Raw genomic sequence first — 23,574 nt, forward strand, 5'->3', positions numbered from 1 at the left:
AGACTCCAACAACGTAGTATCGAAGGACTGCCACACCTGAATCATCTTTGGTCCTTCCACACCACGTCTTCTGGCTACTTGGTTATGCTGAGTTCTCCCTAATAATCTCCCAATTTTCCAAGTACCACTTCATCGAGTCCATCACACCCACCCACCCAACCCGCTCACTGTTCTCAGTATCCACTACTGAGATTGCACATAAGACTTTAAAACAATTCAAATATCCCACATTTCTCTGCTCAGTCATAACCATATCTATTGCTCCCCCGCATTTTCAACTGATTTGTCTCCGAGCACTCTGGGGCATGCATCCAATTTGCTAACTTACTCATTCTGATCATGATCGAATGCATGCTACCCCTTCAATACTGTTCCTTGTAAGGCTTAATGCACAGCTTTTTCAAGGATTGTGGGGTAAGACTCCGTTTTGTGGGGCAGCAGAGCAGACATGGGCTACTGGGCCTCATCCATGGTGCTTGAGGTAATGTCCACTGCCTTGAGGCCCGTTCTACCATGGCTCTGCAAAGTGGGCCAGGTACACCACTTCCGGACTTAACTTTCTGGGTAGCGAAGGGAAGTAGCACCATGCTTTTTAGGGAGGACATGTCACAGCTCAACTGTATCATGATGTACGGTGCAGTTCAGTTGAATAACCTGAACAGCTTTTGAACCAAGTCTCAAATATCAGTGACAGAATTTGTCCACACATCTCACCCCCTCTCCCCCCTATGTGCAGCTAGGCCGGTGACTACCTGTTGGTGATTGGAGGCCATCAAATCTGTGCAGGGTGCACAGCGGGAGTTCAAGCCCTCACGAGGTTTGGGTTGGTTCCTTTTCAGATGTCATTCTCATGCTGCTCTCCACACTCCGTCTTTATGTAGAGTGTGCTTTTCACAGTGCACAGCACTGGGGCTAACTCCAAGCAAGAGTACACATAACAGAGGCACCGTGAGGTGTGAGATCACTGCACCTGGCTATCACCAGCCTTCCTGAGGCAGTGATCAGTGACAGAATAATGGGGAGGCCTGGCCATGAAGCTTTCTCAACATGAACAACAACTGGAGTCCCATCCCTCACTCCTACCATCTACCAAGTGGCAGTGCTCAGAAAGAACTGATCAGCATCCGCTTGCTAAAAAAAGACTGTATGGGATTTCTAAAGTGTCTGAGTATCTACCCTTCAGCTACAGGAATGCTGGCCATACACATCACCTGTCTTGGAAGTTATAAGTTCCCTTTACCTGATGCCACAACATTCAAAATGGATCCCACTTTTAATTCTGACCCATGCATAAACAGGGGATTACGCATGCCTCGGAATATGAGTAAGATATATTTAGGCCCATAGAGTCCCACTACCATACATGTTTCCAGTGCTTACTATATATATATGTCAGAGCTCAAGTCCGGGCAAGAGGAATCAGTAGACAAAGCTCTCACTGACTCAGAGAAAAAGGTCTGGTCACTATAGAAATCACAAAACATGGTACCCTGCCCCCACAGATTTATATGATACACCCAGAATAGGGACAGCAGAACACTGTGCAGTATGAAGGCATGGTTTGGGCGCCCCTCCAGGTCACAGAACAGGCTCTGTACCTATTATGGTCAGGGACAAGCCTAGCTCTCTGCACCCATGCTAGATTGGTGTGATGCCAGTGCCAAAACTAAAAGTCAGAGATGCTATTTTCTCTGCCAGCAGGGCACTCGGGGCAGGAGACCCACACCTATGTTGTATGCATGAGACATTCCAATCCCAACATATTGTAAGAGTGACAAAAACACAAACTGAATGAAAAAAAAATCCAAGTGGAAGATCAAGAGAATAGGCATCGATGTGTTTAATTTGATCATTTTCAAAAAGAATGTGACTGTAATTTGCCTGTAATATCGGTTACTGTTTACCCCTCCACCCTGCACAATGTAACTTAAAATCTGGTTAGCAGAGAATTTGGTTTATAACAGCTGCCTTTCCATTACTGTTTACACGTCTTTTTCAACACTGAGGAGTGGCAGCAACTCGTTGGTGAGGTTGTAACGTCTACTGTTCCATTGGAAATGGGTTGGCGGACTGCTAGGGCCTTCTCTGTATTCAAAGAAGGAACTAAGTTCGAAAGCAAGCGCCGACTTCACCAATCCCACTCCACCAGTTTTCTCAGGGGCAGGGTGGTAAACACGTCCGTTTTCAGGCAACATCACCAGCTTCTCTGGTTCAAACTTCACTGTCAGTCGGTCTCCTCCACCGCAGAAAGACAGGCGTTCTTCGTCGGGGCCTTCGTCGTGGAGGAGTTGGGTGAAGACGATGGGGAGATCATCACAGCGTATGAAGTTCCTCTCCCTGCCGCAGGGTGAGATGTAAGGGAACTCCTGCTCGTAGCGACCAGACTGGTTCTTCTTTACTTGTTTAAAGAAGAAAACAAGAAACTTCTTATCTGTGAAAGAAACAAAAAGGGAGAGTAGAATGCAAGATTAAAAACTAAGGTCTATGCAGCACTGGCAGTCATTTGGGACAAACTGGGGGTGCATAAGAAGTTAAAGGGGTTTCACCTCTTAATTCCCCTAGAACATGGTACACCAGAACATCATACTTGATATTTATTTACCACCTCCAAGGTATGGCAATTTACAACAAAAACAAAACACACAATGTAATATGCAGTGTACAGTAGATTAACATCTACACACGGTACACCCACTTTTTGTTGTCAGATTCCAATAAGGAGCTGAGAATAATAATCAATTTACAAAACCTAAATGTAGCTCTAGGATTACTTTATGGGTGCATAGTACTGATGTTTATAAATACAGAGCCCTACGATATTTTGCTATAGTATTCCGTTATACTCTTTGAAAATAAATAAAAGCCTTGAAATGAAAAAAACGATGTCCAGTCGTGGACATACATCACATAGAGATGAGTGTCTGCGATTACTGAGCATCTTTGACAAATCTATGAGTCTGAGAGCAAAAGTCACTTCTTTCAGGCATAGTCGTCACTCAGATCACTTGCATGGAATTCCAAACTAAACAAGCATTTACAATGCAATGGTCTCGGCATCATTAAAAGTAGAGCTATTGGCATTGCTCATGACATATCTTTTTTTTCCTTAAATCATAAATAACAGCACTCTGCACTCAACAGCACACACCACTCTGCATCTGCACTCACTGCTCTGCACACTCACTCTGCCCTCACTACTCTGCATTCTGCACTCACTACTCTGGACTCACTACTCTGCATTCTGCACTCACTACTCTGCACTCACTACTCTGCACTCCCTTCTCTGCACTCACTACTCTGCACTCACTACTCTGCACTCACTACTCTGCACTCACTACTTTGCACTCTGCACTCACACTCTGCACTCAATAGTCTGCAAACTCACTACTCTACACTCACTACTCTGCACCCACTACTCTGCACTCACTACTCTACACATTCACTACTCTACACACTCACTACTCTACACTCACTACTCTACACTCACTACTCTGCACTCACTACTTTGCACTCTACACTCACTACTTTGCACTCTACACTCACTACTTTGCACTCTACACTCACTACTCTGCACTCACTACTTTGCACTCTGCACTCACTACTCTGCACTCACTACACTGCACTCACTACACTGCACTCACTACACTGCACTCTGCACTCACCACTCTGCACTCTCTACTCTGCACTCACTACTCTGCACTCACTACTTTGCACTCTGCACTCACTACTCTGCACTCTGCACTCACTACTCTGCACTCACTACTCTGCACTCACTACTCTGCACTCACTACTCTGCACTCACTTCTCTGCACTCACTTCTCTGCACTCACTACTCTGCACTCACTACTCTGCACTCTGTACTCACAACTCTGCACTCTGTACTCACTACTCTGCACTCTGCACTCACTACTCTGCACTCTGCACTCACTACTTTGCCCTCTGCACTCACTACTCTGCACTCACTACTCTGCACTCACTACTTTGCACTCTGCACTCACTACTCTGCACTCTGCACTCACTACTCTGCACTCTGCACTCACTACTCTGCACTCAATAGTCTGCACACTCACTACTCTGCACTCACTACTCTACACTCCCTCTGCACTCACTACTCTGCACTCACTACTCTGCACTCACCAGTCTGCACACTCACTAGTCTGCACACTCACTAGTCTGCACACTCACTACTCTGCACTCACTACTTTGCATTCTGCACTCACTACTCTGCACTCTGCACTCACTACTCTGCACTCATTACTCTGCACTCACTACTCTGCACTCACTACTCTGCACTCACTACTTTGCACTCTACACTCACTACTCTGCACTCCGTACTCACTACTCTGCACTCTGTACTCTGCACTCACTACTCTGCACTCTGCACTCACTACTCTGCACTCTGCACTCACTACTCTGCACTCTGCACTCACTACTCTGCACTCTGCACTCACTACTCTGTACTCACTACTCTGCACTCACTACTCTGCACTCACTACTTTGCACTCAGCACTCACTACTCTGCACTCTGTACTCACTACTCTGCACTCTGCACTCACTACTCTGCACTCACTAATCTGCACTCTGCACTCACTACTCTGCACTCACTACTCTGCACTCACTACTCTGCACCCACTACTCTGCACTCACTACTTTGCACTCTGCACTCACTACTCTGCACTCTGCACTCAATAGTCTGCACACTCACTACTCTGCACTCAATAGTCTGCACACTCACTACTCTGCACTCACTACTCTGCACTCAATAGTCTGCACACTCTCCACTCTGCACTCACTACTCTACACTCACTAGTCTGCACACTCACTAGTCAGCACACTCACTAGTCAGCACACTCACTACTCTGCACTCACACTCTGCACTCACACTCTGCACTCACACTCTGCACTCACACTCTGCACTCAATAGTCTGCACACTCACTACTCTGCACTCACTAGTCTGCACACTCACTACTCTGCACTCACTACTCTGCACTCTACACACTCACTCTGCACTCACACTCTGCACTCACTACTCTGCACTCACTACTCTGCACTCACTACTCTGCACTCTACACACTCACTCTGCACTCACACTTTGCACTCACAACTCTGCACTCACAACTCTGCACTCACAACTCTGCAAAGCGCGTCGATTATATTTTTTCATGAACTTCCTTTAAAACACACCTTTCTGCAGTGTTGTGTCTCCATTGGCGCACGCACCGGAAGTCAGGCAATATTGCATGTGGCGGGGCGGGGCGTCGTCCGGACCGGAAAAGGAGGCAGGCGGACTAAATGCGTATCGCGGCCCGGGCAAACGAACGGTCCGTGAATGATTACGCTGCCCGTTGGAAACATTTCCCAGGTAAGAGAAGCATTATGCCCCCCAAATAGTCTGAACATCTGCAGACAGGGACGTGTAGACAGCGTGTACACTTGTTCACAGCCTCACACTTCGTATAACTTTTTGAGAGCTACGCCGCGGCAAGCAAAGCCCGTGTACGTAGCATTGTTTAAAAAAACCACAGCGCGATCCTGTAATCAAAGTGCCTGGCCATAGAGTCTTCAATAAATTTAATTCTGGTGACCTTGTGTGTGTGTTTGCGTGCGAGGGGGGGGGAGCACTCGTGTGTGTGTGTGTGCGCGTGTGTATGTGTGGGGGGGTGTCTGTATGTGCGTACGTGCATGGGCGCTGGTGTGTGTGTGTGTGTCTGTGTGAATGCAAGACAGCAGCTGCCCACAGCGAGCGCGATCGCGTACGTGTTTCAAATCGCCTCCAAGGCGATGCGCGCGATAACTTTTTGAAAGCTACGCCGCGCCAAAAAAAACACAGCGCGATCCTGTAATCAAAGTGCCTGGCCATAGTGTCTTCAATAAATTTAATTCTGGCGACCTTGTGTGTGTGTTTGTGTGCGAGGGGGGGAGCACTCGGGATCTCTAATGTAAGTCTAAAGGAAAGAGGAATCATTCAACTAATTGCTATTTTAATGAAACCCTTTGAGCTTTCTGCACCACTGTATCATGGTGCCCATTTAGACCTATCGCACACGCTCTTCGACCAGTTGTCCTTCCATGCACAAGTGTGACAATTTAAATCGCATCCCACCATAATGGCGATTTGCTGACATGCCATGAGCAGCTGCTTCTATCCCTTTTAGGTACGTGGACCTTTCGATGGATTACTTTCCTTGTGCCGGCATTGGACTGCACTGTGGCACCGCAGTAAAGCTGTTTACTATGTTTGTAGACTGTGTGCCGTTTGTGAGTGTATCGTATCCTACACAGCCCATCCCGTATTTCTGTTTTGCTTCACTTCATCTGCTGTAGAGCACCACATTTTGTATGTAAGAGCACTACGTTATAATTCATTTTAGAGCATTCTCCCTTCCGTAGTGTAAATGCCCTTCAGGGCCGGATGCAGTATGTAGGTACTCTCATATATTTCTTGGCACCTACGATGTAAGACTGTGTGTTGGATCTAGGAGGACATATATAGCACAGCACCATGTTTTGTTTCAATCATTGCACTAGCACTGTGCTTTTATCCTCTCTTCTCCGTTTGATTAAACACATAAGCCAGCATGTAAACATTTGTATTAATGCTTCGCACAGACTGCATCCACAGGTAAACACTTGCTTTTCATTTTTTGGCTTTCATGCACATGTTATTTTTCAGGGTTTTTTCGGTACGTTATTATTTCACACATCTGATTTAAGCTTTTCGATTTTTAGTGCCCATCACAGCTTTAGCATTCATGTTTAACTTCTTTTTATTTGTTCTGTCCACATTATTTTTACTTCCTTGAAGCATGGCACTGTATGAGCAAGTGCGTACATGGGCGCTGGTGTGTGTCTGTGTGAATGCACGACAGCAGCTGCCCACAGCGAGCGCGATCGCGATCGCGTGCGCTTGCGCGTTTCAAATCGCCTCCAAGGCGATGCGCGCGGCCAGGAGTGTCTCCTGGGAAGCACACAGGCTAACAATAAGTTCTCGGCGACAACGCGCTTCCGCGCGTTTAGTCGAGACCTAAAAATGGTGTGCTCTAATTGATCTAAGTAATCACAGCTTTTGTCTGGGCCTGGATTTTGGGGTACATTTTCGACAGAACTCTTACGGGGCGCCATGCTATGTGTACATTTTTATGAGCTATGCCTTTTCTTCTGCCCTAAACATGTACATGTGGCCCCCAGAATCCTAGCTCTGCCTGGTACCATGCTTAAGCACAGGCCACGTTCTCTGCAACCACTGGAGCACCCCTCTCAACTCACCCTCATAGCCAAAGCTGCACACACAGGCCACGCTGAAACCCCTGTCCACCAACCATGCACGACCTGGGAGCCTCCCACCTACCACTGGGGCCATCTGCGAGGCCTCATCAGGGTGTGAAGCACTACCCAAATAGTATAATACAATGCAAACTTCAAGCAGACTGTCCCTGCTTCAGCGGTCAATGCACTGGGGGATGATCCGAAATACCTCCCAGCAGCCTCCATCGATAAAGTGGTTTCGTTTCAATGTGATGCACTCTAGTTCTCTAGAAAGGTCCGCTCTTCAGGGGGTAATACATATCCCACGTGCAGACGTTCTATTTTTCTAAGACCCTGTCTTACAACTTATCCGCTCCCGTCACTTTGAAACAGGGTCTTATTTAGAAGTCCACTGCCCGCCTGGTGGCTATGAGAGAGAAGGCCACAAGGGACCTTCAGTAACTTCCGGCTGCTGAAAGATCAACATTTTAAGTACTCACCATGGACCCCACGCTGCTCCAGGTCGGCACGTCCTCTTGAATTTGAGACTTCACCGTCTTATTTCAACAGATATCACACCGCCATCAAATATCTCTGAGTCTACTTTGTGTGTGAACAAGCCCGTCTTGCGTGCTGGCGCTAAAGCATGCAAAGGTGTTCCACGTGAATTGCGAGAGTTAGGTGAAGATTTAAAACCGGGTTAATATCCTGAATCCTGAGTGCCCTGATCCAAAGTTATCCTAGCGAGCTTTCATGACCCGATCCACAGAACAAACTTGCTTGGCAATGTAGGTCTGTATACAATCGAATAGAACTATTGTGGTACGGCAAGCGCTAGGGTGTAGCGATCACTGGTGGAGCAAGGGCTGTGGCACTGGGGCTCAGAGCTAGTCTTGCTTGGGTACATGTGGTAAAAGCAAAGACTGTATGGCGGAAGTAACACACAATGAAATGTAAACACCTGTAAATGAACTGCAAACATATTTCAAAATATATCAGCAATTAGAAGAGAATAAATTAAGTACTTTTTTGTAATTCTGAAGTGTGATGAAAACAAAGGCTTTTTATAGGATCAAAACAAATCAAGGCACCTTACTTGGTGATGCGCATGATAAATATTCGGTGGAACCCGATTTACATAAATTATTGTTTGCGTGTTATATAGGTTTAATAGCAACACTGCACATCTATGAAAATGTAGTGACCATTTACAAAGGAAAATGTGCTATCTATAAATTCAATGCAACTACCACAATGCTCCAAAATGAATATGACTCGTTACTACGCAAGTTATTACATGGCGTGGCATTACAAAGTGGTCGTTACAACAACAGTATTGTTACCACGCAATGCCATATCTATGCAAGTTATTACATTGACTTGCAGTAAATGGCGCGCCAACATTAGAAATATATAATTTACTATTCCAACTCCAGCCTACGCAACTGTAGGGAAGGTGTTGGAATAGTAAACTATACTATTCCTAATGTTAGCACGCCATATAAAGCAAGTCAATGTAATGACTTGCGTAGTAATGGCATTGCGTGCTAACAACGCGGTTGTTGTACTAAAAGCATTGTAATGGCATTGTGGTGTAATTACCGCGATATAAAGGTCGTTTCCCCTCCAAAATGCACCACCGGCTGCATACCACACCCTTCCCACTCTCCTGCAGAAATAGTATGATGCATTTGCTACACTTGTTTTTGGTGTGACACTGAGATTTTTCACAACCGCTTTAACTTTAGTGATGGAATATCGATGGCAGCACCCCCACCCTGAAAATTGTTCCAGGACCACTGAAATATCAATTGTATACAGAGGTTGAAGACTGCAGAGGAATGGGGCAACGACAATCCCTAGCTTTACTAATTGGTGACCACAAATTCCCCTAAAAAAAATGTTTTAAAACAACCATTCCTGGGGGGCGTGGCTTGAGCGCCGCACAAGATGGCGGCTTGACTGCGGAGCTCCGGACATCGAGCGCCGATTCCAGCGGTTTTCTCATCTTTTACTGCACCTTTCTGGACGCCGACTTCATTTTCTTGCGTCGGAGCATGAGGTGAGCAGAATGACACCGCCTGCGTCCCTCTACTCCGTCTAAATGCATTTTCTTCGTGACTGACGCAGCGCTTTCCAGCGGCCGCCATTTCCTTTCAACTTTTGCCGCGTCTCCGGTCTCTGTCAGCGGAGAACCTGCGCCACGGTGAGGTGCTTTCCATGTGAAACGTAATTAATGCAGCAAAGATGATATACGCAATGTTGATGTTCCTTATTAGCTGATTCCTCCAGTTGGCGTTTTTCAGCCTTTGGTGCCCCTGTTTCTTCACGCTTTCTTCACGCTGAATGCTGTTTTCAAGCTGAGTTCACCATTTGGGCGCTGCTCTTCAATGGAATTTACCGAACAGGATACCATTTGTTTCTGGCTACCCTCAACAATGTCTAGCTGTTCCTCCACATGATGCAGACGGTTTCCCTTCTCATGCTCATCATATGCAGTGTAACTCCAGTCTTTCTGCGTGCACCTTTATTTTATAGATGTCTTTTGTGTGACGCATTTTTCTTTCTTCTGCGTAACACGGTCCTGACATCAATGTATTGAGCTCTACCTTCCACAGCACTGCTATTTTGTCATATTGAGGAGTGCCTTCTTCACAGAACTTCTATCTTCTGATTCTACAGAAACATTATTATTTATCTCCCATACCATATATGGGGAAACTGCGCACTCTCAAGCTCACGGCTTCCAAAACCAAATTGCCTCTTTCCTCAGACTCTGACTCGACGACGCAGGCCATGGAGGACACCATTCCTTCTAAAGCGGACGTCACTCGTGGGGCAATTCCTAAGGCTACTGTCACCAGTAAACTTCTACAACCTGGCTCCACGAAACGTCACAAGAAAGACCCTCCATCTCCAGGATCTGAGTCATCATCCGCATCCATGGACCTTATTCTTGAAGAACTCCGAGCACTTAAACCCTTCATGGCTGAAACTACTAAAACACTGCAATTTCTTCATGATAAATGGTCCACTCTCGAATCCAGAGTCCTGTTAGTGGAACAATCAACGGAAGCTCTACAAACTTCCTGCTCTAGAATTTCCACATTGGAGAAGGATGTCTCTCTCTTAAGACGACAGACAGAAGAGTTGGAAAATAGAAATCGTCGCAATAACCTACGCCTTTATAATCTTCCAGAGCTCACAGAAGGGTCCAATCCAACCTCCTTCTTCCAAACCTTTTTACCAAAAATTTTGGATCTTCCATCTTCTGTCACACTTAACATTCAACGTGCTCATAGACTGGGTCCGAAAGTTTCCTCCAAACCCCGCGGAGTCATCATGCTCTTCCTACAATATACTGATTTACTTCAGGTACTCTCGGCAGCCAAAGCAAAGAAACAGATTATATGGGAAGGTCACCGTCTGTATCTATCTCAAGATGTAGCCAAAGTGACAGCTGACCGCAGGAAACAATTTCTTGATCTACGACCACGATTGCGAGACCTTGGTGCCAGATTCGGTCTCCTTCATCCTTGCCTCTTCAAGGTTACGTATAAAGAAAAGACAACGACTTTTGAAGATCCACGAGTCCTTGAAGAATTCCTCCGTCACCATGAAACCATCAACATGGACACTGCAAGACCAGTTTAATAATTTATGTGTTTTCCTGATTGACTAAATATTTATCCTTTTGTTTCCCTACTGTGCCTAGTATCGACTTCCCTTATCCTATTGTATACACATATCTCTTGTTTACTTCGTTCTAATGTTGCGTAGTTCCTACATTTGGCGTTCTTATGTACTCCTAACTTCTCTTCTCCATTTTTGTCTCATCACAGATTCTCTCCTTCTGTTCCCCGTCCCGGTGTAGTTTCTGCTCCCTTCAATTGATCCTAAGCTGGTTCCTCCGGTGTTCGATGACGTGAGTTTCTGTTGTTGATGTCGTCCTCTTCTGGCGTCGTCACCCCCCAGTTCTCATTTGTATTTGTTGTTATGTCTCTTCTCTTGCCTTGTTCTCTCTTATCTTCTTTTATACTCTTTTTCTTTCTCTCTTATTTTTCTTACTCTCACCTTTTCTCTCTATCTCTCTCATACATCTGTTCTTGCAATCTTACTACTTCTCTCAACATTTCTCAACTACTTTTCTATTCCACTTTATCTTTTCTCTTATATCATTCTCATGCTAATGTACATTCCGAGTAGTCACCTGGAATGTTAAGGGGTTAAATAACCCCATTAAACGTCAACGAGTTTTAACACATTTAACCAGACTTAAGGCAGATGTAGCCCTCCTTCAAGAATCCCACCTTACGGATTCAGAAGCTACTAAACTTAAACGATGTTGGGTGGGTCATGTTCTTTATTCACCTGCTGTAGGTAAGAAAAATGGTACAGTTATACTCTGTCATAAAAAGTTAAATGTTTCAATTGTATCTCAAGAGTGCGACGATGATGGTCGTTGGGTAATTGTTAATCTTCTTATAGATAAAATACCTCTAGTTATTTTCAATGTTTATGCCCCAACTGGTGTTGATAAACTGTTCTGGCCTGCTATTTCGAACAAACTTGTTACCCTCAATGACCAATACGTTATTCTTGGCGGTGACTGTAACCAAGTTTATGACCCCTTTATTGATAGAAATTCAAAAGTTAAATTTGTTCCTTCCAAGATGCACACCCAGTTTATCTCCTCTATACAGAATAATGCATTAGTTGACATTTGGAGGCTTTGTCACCCTGACCTCAGAGAATACTCTTTTTACTCCCCTACACATCACTCCCAATCACGTATTGATTACCTTTTTCTTAGCAAACCATTGGCTCAACTTGCCATTCATTCAGATATAGGCTCCATTCTAATTTCAGACCACGCTCCCGTTTTTGTAGACATTGATCTTATTCCCTATTCCCCTCATTCAGGCCGTTGGAGATTTAATAATTCTTTACTCCTTGATTCTAATTTTTGCACCCAATTTAAGCAATTTTCTACTGAATTTTTTACACTTAACCATCTTCCTGAATCCCCTTTTGTTATGATTTGGGACTCGTTTAAGGCAGCTGCACGAGGTTTTATCATTAATTTTGTTTCCCAAAAGAAAAAACAATCAATCTCTAAGTCAACTCAACTCTTGGATAAAATTAAGAAATTGGAATATGCGTACTATAACTCAAATTCTGAATCTTCTCTACGTGAATTAATCGCAGCCAAATTTGACTTCAATAAATTTACCACCAACGCTGCCTCTAACTCGCTTCTAAAATGCAATTCCCGCTACTATGGCGGACAAAACAGGATGGGCAAGCTCCTGGCCAATTACCTTAAGATACGTAAAGATCGTACAAAAATTGAATCCTTGCAAAACCCAAATGGAGTATCTTTCTTTAAAGATAAAGACATACTAGCTCAATTTGTTTCCTTTTACCAAAATCTCTACACTCCCGAAACTATTCCCGACCCTCAAGATCTTCTTTCATACTTTCAAAACATCCCTCCTCCAGAAGCTTCCCATCTTGACTTTCACTCATTAGACTTGGACATTAGCCAATCGGAAATTTCTCATGCAATCTCTATTCTTCGTCGAGGTAAAGCCCCAGGGCCCGATGGTTTTACCATTGAATTCTATAATCACTTCTCCTCCCTTCTTCTCCCAAAATTGCATTCCCTATTCCAATCTTTTGCGGCCTCCGGATCCTCTCAAGGAACTTTCCAAGAAGCATTGATTTGTTTAATACCTAAACCAGATAAAGATCATACCCTTTGTAAGAACTATCGTCCCATATCACTAGTAAACACTGATTATAAAATTTTCGCCAAAATTATAGCTCTCCGACTAGATCCCTTATTACCAGAACTCATAGGTCCTGAACAATCCGGTTTCGTTAAGGGCCGCCTATCATCAGATAATTCTCGTGTCTTCTTTAATATTTTGAGTAAAGCTCCATCCCTTTCTTCCCCCCTTGCTGCTATTTCCCTTGACGCTGAAAAAGCATTCGACAGAATTGGTTGGGACTTTATGTTCCAAGCTCTCCAATGGTTTGGCTTCCCCCCTAAATTCATATCTCTAATATCTCTACTATACTCTAGCCCCCATGCTTCAATCTTTGCAAATGGTATGATTTCCGATTACTTTCCTCTCCAAAGAGGGGTTCGTCAAGGATGCCCACTATCTCCTCTATTGTTTATTATAGCCTTAGAACCCTTTTTAACTAAGATTAGACTTGATGACACGATTACTGGTTTCCAATATGGTCCTCTCCAACAAGCTAAATTATCTGTATACGCTGATGACATTTTATTTTATTGCTCAAACCCTCAAACAACTCTCCCTTCCTTCCTTCGTCAAGTTTCTTCTTTCTCTACCGTTTCAGGATATCGTCTTAACACGGATAAATGTGAAATCTTACCTTTAAACCCCTTATGCCAAAAACATCTCTTTGATTCTTCTGGTTTTTCCTGGCAGCCCATAAAGATTAAATACTTAGGTATCTGGTTTGCCCCCCGTATTCCAGACACTCTTAAATTTAATTTCGAATCTCTCTCTAACAAAATCAATACATCAATAACGCGTTGGAATCCTCTATTCCTTTCTTGGTGGGGTCGACTAGATTCCATCAAAATGATGCTAGCACCCCTAGTCCTCTATTCTATTTCCATGATTCCCATCCGTATTCCAGATCATTATTTCAAATCGATAGACTCCCTTCTATTAAAATTTTTATGGAAAGGCAAAAAATCTCGGATAGCACTCTCTTCCCTGAAAAAAGACAAATCCCTTGGTGGTGTCAAGTTCCCCCACTTTAAGTCATATCATCACGCATTTTCTTTAAAACAATCTATGAGATGGCTCTCTTCAGATCTTCCTCGCATTCCTCCCCTATGGCTCACGTTAGAATCTTCTCTTCTTCATCCTTACAATTTTCGAGAAGTCCTCTCCTTTACCTCTAAGGTATCATCCATATGTTCCCCCATCATTTCTCACTCTTGCTCTCTTCTTCGTCCATACTTAGTATCCACCTACCCATCTGCCTCCTCCACCCACGCTCAACCTATCTGGCATAATAAATTCCTCAAAATTCGCAACCGTTCCTTATATTGGAAATCCTGGCATTCCCTTGGTCTAAAATGGATCTCACAACTTCTCTCAGATAATCAACCTCTTTCTTTCCAAGACCTTCAAACACAATTCTCACTACCTGCCTCATCCCGTAAACAATATTTATCGATACTTCCATCCCTTACTCAATATCTTTCTTCACTCCCAACCTCTAACTCTATCCCTACCACACATCTTTCGATTTCTAATGCTATTGATCAATCTCTTTCTGCGTCATTTATTTATAAATCTCTACAGTCCTCTGCTGATCGTACAAAATCTAAGGTTGAGTTGGCTTGGGAAGAAGATTTATCTCACACATGGTCCATTATTTTATGGGACAAAATCTGGTCTAAGATTCATAGTACATCCAGAGCTGCTAATACCACACAAACCTTATTCTTTATTTTTAATCGTATATTATTCACTCCATTATTCCTGTCCTCCTTTTCCCCAGACACTCCATCTACTTGTTGGTCCTGCACATCCCTTTCAGCTGATTTGAAACACATGCTATTTGAATGTCCCCCTATATTACGTTTCTGGCACTTAGTTTGGTCCCAGCTACAAAAATTTTTCAATTTTACGGTTTCATTCTCCATTTCACACATTTTCTTAGGTTCCCTCTCTCCCACCCTTGTTGAATCCAGCTCCAACCACAAATTACTTGACTTATGCATAGCCATTGCTTTCCACCATATCACATCACACTGGAAACACGCTAATGATGTTTCTTTTACTGCATGGTGGAATGCAGTTTGCTTTAATCACCGACTTGACACTAATTTTGTCTCTCCTATCTCCTTAGCAATCAAACGTGATCTCTTATGGCTTCCCCTCACTGACTATCTATCCACAGTTGCTAAACCTCCTTCACCACTTCCGATACGTACGGTTGAAGTTTGTAAACCTCCATGAATGCATTACCTTAATTTATTCGATTACCATATTATCATTTACAGCTAATGTTTTATCATATTTTTAATCTGCTTTCATATTTTACGATATCTCCTCATCCCCCTATGTTCCTCATATTCATTACCTATTTTTTCATATTTTATGCTTCAGTTTCCTAAATGTAATTCGCTAATATGTAAGATTGGTCTCATTTTCTCATAACTCTTGATTGTTTCTTCATTTTCTGTCTTTGTTTCTTTATATTTCAATAAACTTCAAACTTAAAAAAAAAAAAAAAGAACCATTCCTGAATGGTTGAGTTGCTGCAGGTTCAAAGTGGAGAAGAATGGACTCCTCTACTATTAATTGGGAGAGTGACAAAGAAGAAATGTTTTCTCTCATAGGAGCCTGCTACCTGAAGGAAATGTAAATGTCTGCAATTGTTAATCGCCAGCTCTAAATCACGGTTGGGAGCCAACATAGGCTTTGATAGAATCTGGAATTTTTCCCTTCAGTGTAAACCTATAAAAAGGTTTCTGGGTCTGGTGGCTCAGTGGATTAATGCATCCACTGCATGGGGCCTGTGCTCAACCTTCTGGTCATGGTCACAGGTTCACAATCCCAGCAGGTCCACTCAGCCTGTCATCCTTTCTGAGGTTGATAAAATGAGTACCATTGAGTTGGGTATGAATAAACATCTTTTATTCAGCGCCAAGATGCCCCTTTGGGGGTGAACGTGCGCTTTACAAATACACATATTATGTTATGTTACGTTTATGTTATGTTTGCACTAGGTACAATCAACATATTACTAAACACATAACTTTGGAAGCACTGTTAGCATTTAAAAAATTTCTAAACTAATGACTTATTCACAATACTTTCTGTCACAGGCTTAGTCCTCTTATCATTATAAATTGATGTCACTATTTCCACAGTGGGCGCACTTGGATTTAGATCAGTGACCCTCTGGTTACACCTTTAAACAACTGAAGTAATCACATTAATCAACCGGATTGTCCTACCAAAATATACATTTTCTACAGATAAATCTAAGTAGCATGTATTTTTCATTGAAGGCACGTGTATTAGATTTCATCTGCTGTTGCCTGAGGGTGAAATAGTTACAGAATGTTTTGTTTGTTTTAGCCACGTCACTGATCTTGACCCCACGCTCGCTGACCGCATGCCCATTGTACTCAGGATCACCATTAACATGCACACTTAGAACCGGTGGTGGCTGGTGACATTTGCAGGATGTGGGGCGTAAAGGTTTGTGATGAGTGCCCTGTGGCGAGCAGCCGTAGTGAGTGAGCCCTAGAATCAAAAGGGGTTTCAGGGGTGAGGGAGGGGGGCTTACCCTGGGAAATTTTTGAAAAAAGTGTTGGCCATGTGCATTTTCAAGCAAATTTGAGAAAGCAAGAGGGTTGATAAAGCAATTGTGAAATTGTAGTTATGATATCAATAAAGAGATTTCATTGAGCCATTCCAAGATCTGAGGAAACTGTTTGTGTGTGTTTGCGTGTAGGTAAGATGGGTACGTGTGTGTAAGGTGGGTGCAGCAGTCCCCCATATCACTCAGGGAATGGACCCATCTTCTGGTTTCCATCAAACTTATACCATGCTTGTGTGATGTGGGAGCAAGGGTCCTCCTTTTCTCCCAAAAAATGGAGGCATATCAAGGTCCCCATGCCCTTCATGCTGTGTTTGTGTAGTGTGGGAGAGATGGGTCCCATATCACTCAGGAGATGGAAGCACCTAAGGGCCACCCGCTTCTTCTGATGTTTTTGTAACCTGGTAGCAACAAAGAACCTCTCAGGAAGCTGTAAAACCTAGAGGTCTCCATGAGTTTAAAGGCATGTTAGTGCAATGAGGTAACCAAAAGCCCCTCCCCCCTCAATAGTCTAAAGCGGTGGCACCTCCTCATCTGCTCATAGCACCCCTTACTGAAATTGTGGTACTTTCAGGTCTCCATAATCTTTAGGTCATGTTTTTACAATCTGGTAACTGCAAGAGACACAACAGGAAATGAATCCATCTCCTTGGTCACAGCGAGCTCTATGTCATGTTGGTGTAATCTACACATGACAAAAGACCCCCAAAAATTGTGGCACCTCCCATGGTCTACATGAGCTTCCAACACAAACATGTAGTTTGTTGAGTTGCAAATAATGAGCCACTAAGTTTTACAATGATGAATATATTTGCACTATTACACATACCAGGAAAGCCAACCCTGAGATCAAGTAAGCAAAAAATGGGCAAAAAAATAAAAACTAAGTTTGCAAATGCACACTTACAAACAAACCACAACAAAACACACTTTACAGAATCCTGCACCCAAACACCAATGCCCACTAAGCCAATTAACAATACAGAAATGAGGAAGAGGAAAATGTATTGAAAGGTAAGTTTCCTTATCAAGAAAGGCAGCAGTCAAGTCAAGTCAAGTCAAGTCATAAAATTTGTATAGCGCACTACATACCCAGAGGGTTTCAAGGCGCTTAGGAAGGGGAGGAGGATTATTTGTCAAATATCCATGTTTTAAGCTGCTTTCTGAACGCTATGTGGTTCTGGGTGAGGCGAAGGTAAGCGGGGAGTGAGTTCCATGTTTTAGCAGCTAGGTATGAAAAGGATCTGCCTCCCATGGTGGTCTTGTTGATGCGAGGTACAGTGGCGAAGGCTTGGTTGGAGGAGCGAAGTTGGCGGGAGGGGGTGTAGAAGGACAGTCGAGAGTTGAGGCAATCTGGTCCGATGTCGTAGAGTGATTTGTGTGCGTGGGTAAGCAGTCGGAAAGTGATCCTCTTATTGACGGGTAGCCAGTGGAGGTCTTTAAGGTGGCCAGAGATGTGTTCGTTGCGTGGGATGTCTAATATGAGCCTGGCTGAGGCGTTTTGGATTCGTTGTAGTTTCTTCTGGAGTTTAGCGGTGGTACCTGCGTAGAGGGTGTTTCCGTAGTCCAGTCGGCTCGTGATCAGAGCGTGGGTGACTGTTTTCCTTGTTTCGGAGGGGATCCAGCGAAATGTTTTTCTGAGCATGCGAAGAATGTTAAAGCAGGAAGAGGATACGGCGCTGACTTGTCTGTTCATTGAAAGTGAAGAATCCAGGATGACGCCAAGGTTCCGTGCGTGGTCTGTCGGGATGGGTGCTTTTCCGAGGGCTTCCGGCCACCAGGAGTCGTCCCAAGCAGAGGGGGATGTACCTAAGATGAGGACTTCTGTTTTGTCTGAGTTCAGTTTCAGACGGCTTTGTTTCATCCATTCGGCGACATCTTTCATTCCTTCGTGTAGGTTAGTTTTGGCGGTGCTGGGGTCCTTGGTGAGAGAAAGGATCAGTTGAGTGTCATCCGCGTAAGAGATGATGTTGAGGTTGTGTTGGCGGGCGATGGCCGCGAGGGGGCTCATGTATACGTTGAAGAGGGTGGGACTGAGTGATGATCCTTGTGGTACGCCGCAGATGACTTCAGAGGCCTCGGACTTGAATGGAGGAAGGCGGGCTCTCTGGGTTCTTCCGGTGAGGAACGAGGTGATCCATTCAAGTGCTTTTCCTTGGATTCCGATGTTATTGAGGCGTTGTAGAAGGGTGCTGTGGCAGACTGTGTCGAATGCTGGAGAGAGGTCGAGGAGGATGAGGGCGACTGTGTCTCCACTGTCCAGTAGAGTTCGAATGTCGTCTGTTGCTGCGATGAGGGCGGTCTCAGTGCTGTGTTTTGCTCGGAAGCCAGATTGTGAGGGGTCGAGGTATTTGTTGGCTTCGAGGAAGGCGGCGAGCTGGTTGTTGACGGCTTTCTCGATGACTTTGGCCGGGAATGGAAGAAGCGAGATGGGGCGGTAGTTTTTGAGTTCGGTGGGGTCTGCTGTTGGTTTTTTCAGAAGGGCGGTGAGTTCAGCGTGTTTCCAGTCTTCTGGGAAGGTAGCGGAGTTGAAGGAGCAGTTGATGACGTCTCGGAGGTGCGGTGCTATGACGGAGTCTGCTTTGTTGAAGATGTGGTGAGGGCATGGGTCTGTGGGGGATCCCGAGTGGATGGAGTTCATCAGGCGGATGGTGTCCTCAGTGGAGATTGGGTTCCAGGCGTTAAGGGTGTTTACGGGGGGAAGATGGTCGTCCTTCCTGACAAAAGGACTAGGCCTAAGGGAGGAAGAAGATAGAAGAACAACTGAAGAAAGGGAGAAAGGGAGGCAAAGAAAAACGTATACGTGTATGAGTGTGTGTATACACACATAATCAAACACACCAGAGTCTGTTACACACCCACACATAGAGATAAACTGTCCCATGCCATTTTTTATTTTGTTTTCTTTCCAGTGGGCAGTGCTGTGCAGTCCTTCAATAAAACTCAAACTCACTTCTTCATGTAATGTTTGGACTCCATGAACATTCTAAAACAGAATTGCAGATATGGACCCTAAGGAAAATAAATCCTGCAACTGCCACAGAGTAATCATTTTAACCGTCCTGTTTACTGCAACAATTAGGCCTTGCAACAGGGCTTTAATTGGGGGGGAAAAACTGGCGGTGCTTTAAAAGGGGTGGGGAAAACCCCTCAACACATTGAATGCTCATGACGAGGTCAGCTCGTCATGAGCCACGGTGCTCGTGTGCTCATGACGAGCTGAATTTTATCCCAGCACTAGTCAATGATGCCTGTCCCAGCGCTAACAGGCAACAGCTAATAAAATCAGTTAGCAAATTGGCAGTAAAATACTCACCGCCGAGTCCCTCACAGGGTAAACTCTTGCCTCAAGGCGTGTCGAGTGCACTGTGACCTCCAGCTCGGCCCTCGAGTCCCAGTCTCGCCCCCACGACTCCTGGGCCAATGCTTGTGCTGCTAGTGTTAGAGAGCAGTACTGGAACTGGCTTGGTCAGGGGCTGCCAGCGCTCCTTGAGAGCCTTGGGGGGGTGAGACAGCAATCACCGGGGTCCTACACTGCAGAGCCTGGCGAGGGTTCAAATGCGCATGTCGGGCTGGTCGGAGCAAGGCACCCGTCCAACCCGACATGCGCACTTCACCCAAGGAGGCCCAGTGTTCATTGTCACTCATACAAGCAAGCCCCTCCCTCCCCAACGTCGGCCTGGCTGCCTAAAGTCACTCTCCTTCAAACGTTGCCTGGGCCATGCTGCACGCTAAGTAAACATTTAATATGGAGCCCGTGGGCAATAGGGCAACAAAGCAAACAGGGGGACACCGCTCCTCGAGAGAAACCGCAACTGCTTCGAACACTGCTTTTATAGGATAACAAGATGGTTAAAAGCATAGAGCACGCGCACCCTCCCACCCCGTGTATGCAGCGCGCGCTCGGAGGCATCGGGGTAACCCTGGCAAACATGAGCCTAAAATAACAGCTGCCGGTTTTATTTGCAGTCGCTGCACACGCTCCAGTCTCAGCCTCTCGGGAGGCGATTTAACTAGGTTTATTTAGGAAGCCAAAGGTCAGAGTGAAGGACAGAAAACAGACAAATAGGAACGGAAGTGTCTGCCGTGACCTCACCGAGGGAGACTAAAGCGAGGACACTCCAGGTTACGGCCAATGGTGAGGCCTGAGGGTTGAGTGGGTGACTGCGCAGGCGCACGTGCAATATGCCGGCCCAGGTTCGAATCTCTCCAGGGTGTCAATCCCAGCTTGGCAGGGCTGAAATCCCATTTGACGTTTGCAAAACTTCTTCACAAAAAAGGCGTTTTCTACACATGAATAGGAGTTCAGTAGTGTGATACTTATTCCATAAAATTAGGTGACAAGGAAATAATTTGACCTCTCCTGGAAACTATGAAGCTGGATTCAGAAGAGTGCTTACTTCATACAGTGCATTTTTTTAGGGCCAGCATCTTGAACATTTCCTTTCTGAGGAAAAACGTTCAAGATCCAGATGTCCAAGGGCGGCCTTAGGCATGTGCAAGCTGTACACCTGCACAGGGCCACCAAACCCCAGGGGCCAACACGCGTATATATATATCCTTAATATAATAATCCTCTGAGGATTGATACATATTTGCGTGGCAGCCCCTGGCAGGGATTTGGCGGACTCCGGCTCTGTTCCACTTCCAAACACCCTGCCCCCTGCCCGCCCCCCCCCCCCCCCCCCCCTCATTTCTTCATGACCTCTGCGCTCCAGCCCGCCCGGACCTCCTCTTCCGGGCCCCCCACCTACGCTCCCTGCCCAGGGCCACCATGAGCCTAGAGCCGCCCCTGCGATGTCTAGGATTGGACATAAGCAAGGAACTATCACAAACAGCTTCTCTGCCTAATTCCCTGCTCCCTGGCATTAACTCTCCTGCTCCCTTGAGAAACATGCTGCCACCTTCCACTGAGGAAAGGAGAGGCGATCCTTGGATAGGAAGGAAATTTGGGGAGAGTAGAGTGGAGAGGACTGTAGGGAGCTTTTACTATCTGTATTTCCCATTTGTCGGAAATGATGGCTTACTAAGCCCATAGGCTCCTCGTGCTCTGATAGAAGCAAACTAGAGCTGCATTTGCGGGGGCGCTGGGGAGGAAGAGGAAGCAGAGGAGGAGATGACAGGATACAGGGGTCCTCAGCCCTTGCCTTCCCCTCCAGCCCTCTATTGCTTGACAGGAGAAGCCTCTGCAAATGCCTTAAAACTGGTAAGATTGCCTGTAAACACTCTTGGGCGGCTGCTGGTGTTGTAGCCCCAGAGACCTCAGGGTAGCCTTGCTGGCCTTGAATCTTTCCAGGGCTGAGTCAAATTTGCCTCTGAACAAACGGGTACCATCAAATGGAAAATCAATGAGGGTGGCCAGCACATCTGTGAAAAACAAAAGAAAAATCACACATACAAAGCCAAGCATTGTGATGGAGGGACACAGAGAACCCCACAGCTCGTGCCCCAGAGTCAGCAATATCGAAGTGAGACTTGATGATGCACCTGGAGGCATCGTGGTAGCCCCAAATGATTCTGGGAAGTGAGCTTTGAGATCATCCGGAACATGTTGGAGAACCAGTTGGGCCAATGTTGCACAGGCATGTATCTGGCTAAAAGGAATGTGGGATTGACTGACTTTAAAGCCATGCTGCTGGCTGAATACATTTTCTTGCCCCAACCTTCCATGCATTTGGATTCCCTGTCTGGTGGAGTGGGTGGAAACATGCCCAAGAGATGACATGAGGAGCAAGAAGCCTGAATCAACAAGTTGTTTGGAGAACAATGGGTGGGCAAGAAGGAGGTCCCCAGGAGCAGGGTGATAAGTCTTACCACCAATCTCTTTACTGCTGGTGCAGATGTAGGTTTCCCCTCACACTGACCGGACCAGGTCTAGTAACGCTACATTAAAGGGAAGTAGCAGTTCAAACGATGGAACATAACATAACATGTGAATTTGTAAAGCGCACATCCAATCAGGAGGAATCAAGGCGCTGAATAACAGATGTTTATTGTTACTCAACTCAATGGTACTCATTTTATCGACCTGAGGTGGGTGAAAGGCTGAGTGGACCTGCGGGGATTTGAACCTGTGACCATGAGGTCAAACACAGGCCCCTGCAATGGATGCATTAGTCCACTGAGCCACCAAGCCCGGCAACAGGGCCCTGAGGGCGGTGGCTGTTTGAAAACCTCCTCAGCCTTCCTCACCCCAGAGTTAAAATGTGTGACCTCACCAAGGGGAGGCTTGGGAGGTAAGTTCCTTCCCATTTCAGGAGAGGTATCAAGACCACTGGCCAAAGTGAGGCCAGCAAAATCAGTCGCAGGGTCAACAGAAATCTGGTCCAGTTCCTCTGCATCATAAAGGTCTAGTGGATCTGAATCAGACTCAAATAGTTTATGAATGTCATAGCCATAAGGAAGCAAAGATTCCTGGTGATATCGTCTTCTCCACTAGCTTTTGGACCTCTCTTCAGGATCTATGTCCTTCATAGGGTGTATTGGCTTTGACCTTATGGGAGCTGGTATTGGCACTAGCCGCGCCAACTCAGTGTTCCAGAAGGGTGAGGAGGTGGCGTTGGTGGGCTTGGGGTCGCACTGAGTGTGGTGTTGGCTGCAGGGGCAGTGCTGCGTACCTCAGTGTGTCAATGGTGACCTTAAGTGACCCCAGGAGTTGAGTCTGCGTCTCTTGTCATCGCGGGCCCTCGCCATGAAAAGTTTCAGCTTCTTTTACTTGATTGCCCTAGGATGCATCCTGAGATAGGACTCAAAGGATCTTGATTTATTGCCCGACCACAGGCACCACAGGAAAATTTAGTGAGGGTCGGTAATAGACATCTGTCCCTCACAGTCCCTACATGGCTTAAACCCGGAGTGTTTCAGTAGAAGACATCCTAGCATTGCAACTTGCATTTTTTTAGGTAATGCTCAAGGCACGAAACTATGAGAGATAAGAGATC

General features: G+C 45.5%; 1 protein-coding gene across 1 annotated transcript in view; it reads right to left on the reverse strand.

Moving 5' to 3' along the window:
* Window positions 1–1,811: 1,811 nt before the first annotated feature.
* Window positions 1,812–23,574, reverse strand: part of C4_1H8orf82 (chromosome 4_1 C8orf82 homolog) — a 226,257-nt gene continuing 204,494 nt past the window's right edge. The window contains exon 3 of the mRNA XM_086966338.1: window positions 1,812–2,431. Within this exon, the coding sequence (XP_086822464.1) occupies window positions 1,983–2,431 (449 nt within the window). The 3' untranslated portion in view covers window positions 1,812–1,982. The remainder of the gene's footprint in view (window positions 2,432–23,574) is intronic.

Source organism: Lissotriton vulgaris, chromosome 4_1 (assembly GCF_964263255.1).
Source record: "Lissotriton vulgaris chromosome 4_1, aLisVul1.2, whole genome shotgun sequence".
In the NCBI taxonomy this organism is placed as follows: Eukaryota; Metazoa; Chordata; class Amphibia; order Caudata; family Salamandridae; genus Lissotriton; species Lissotriton vulgaris.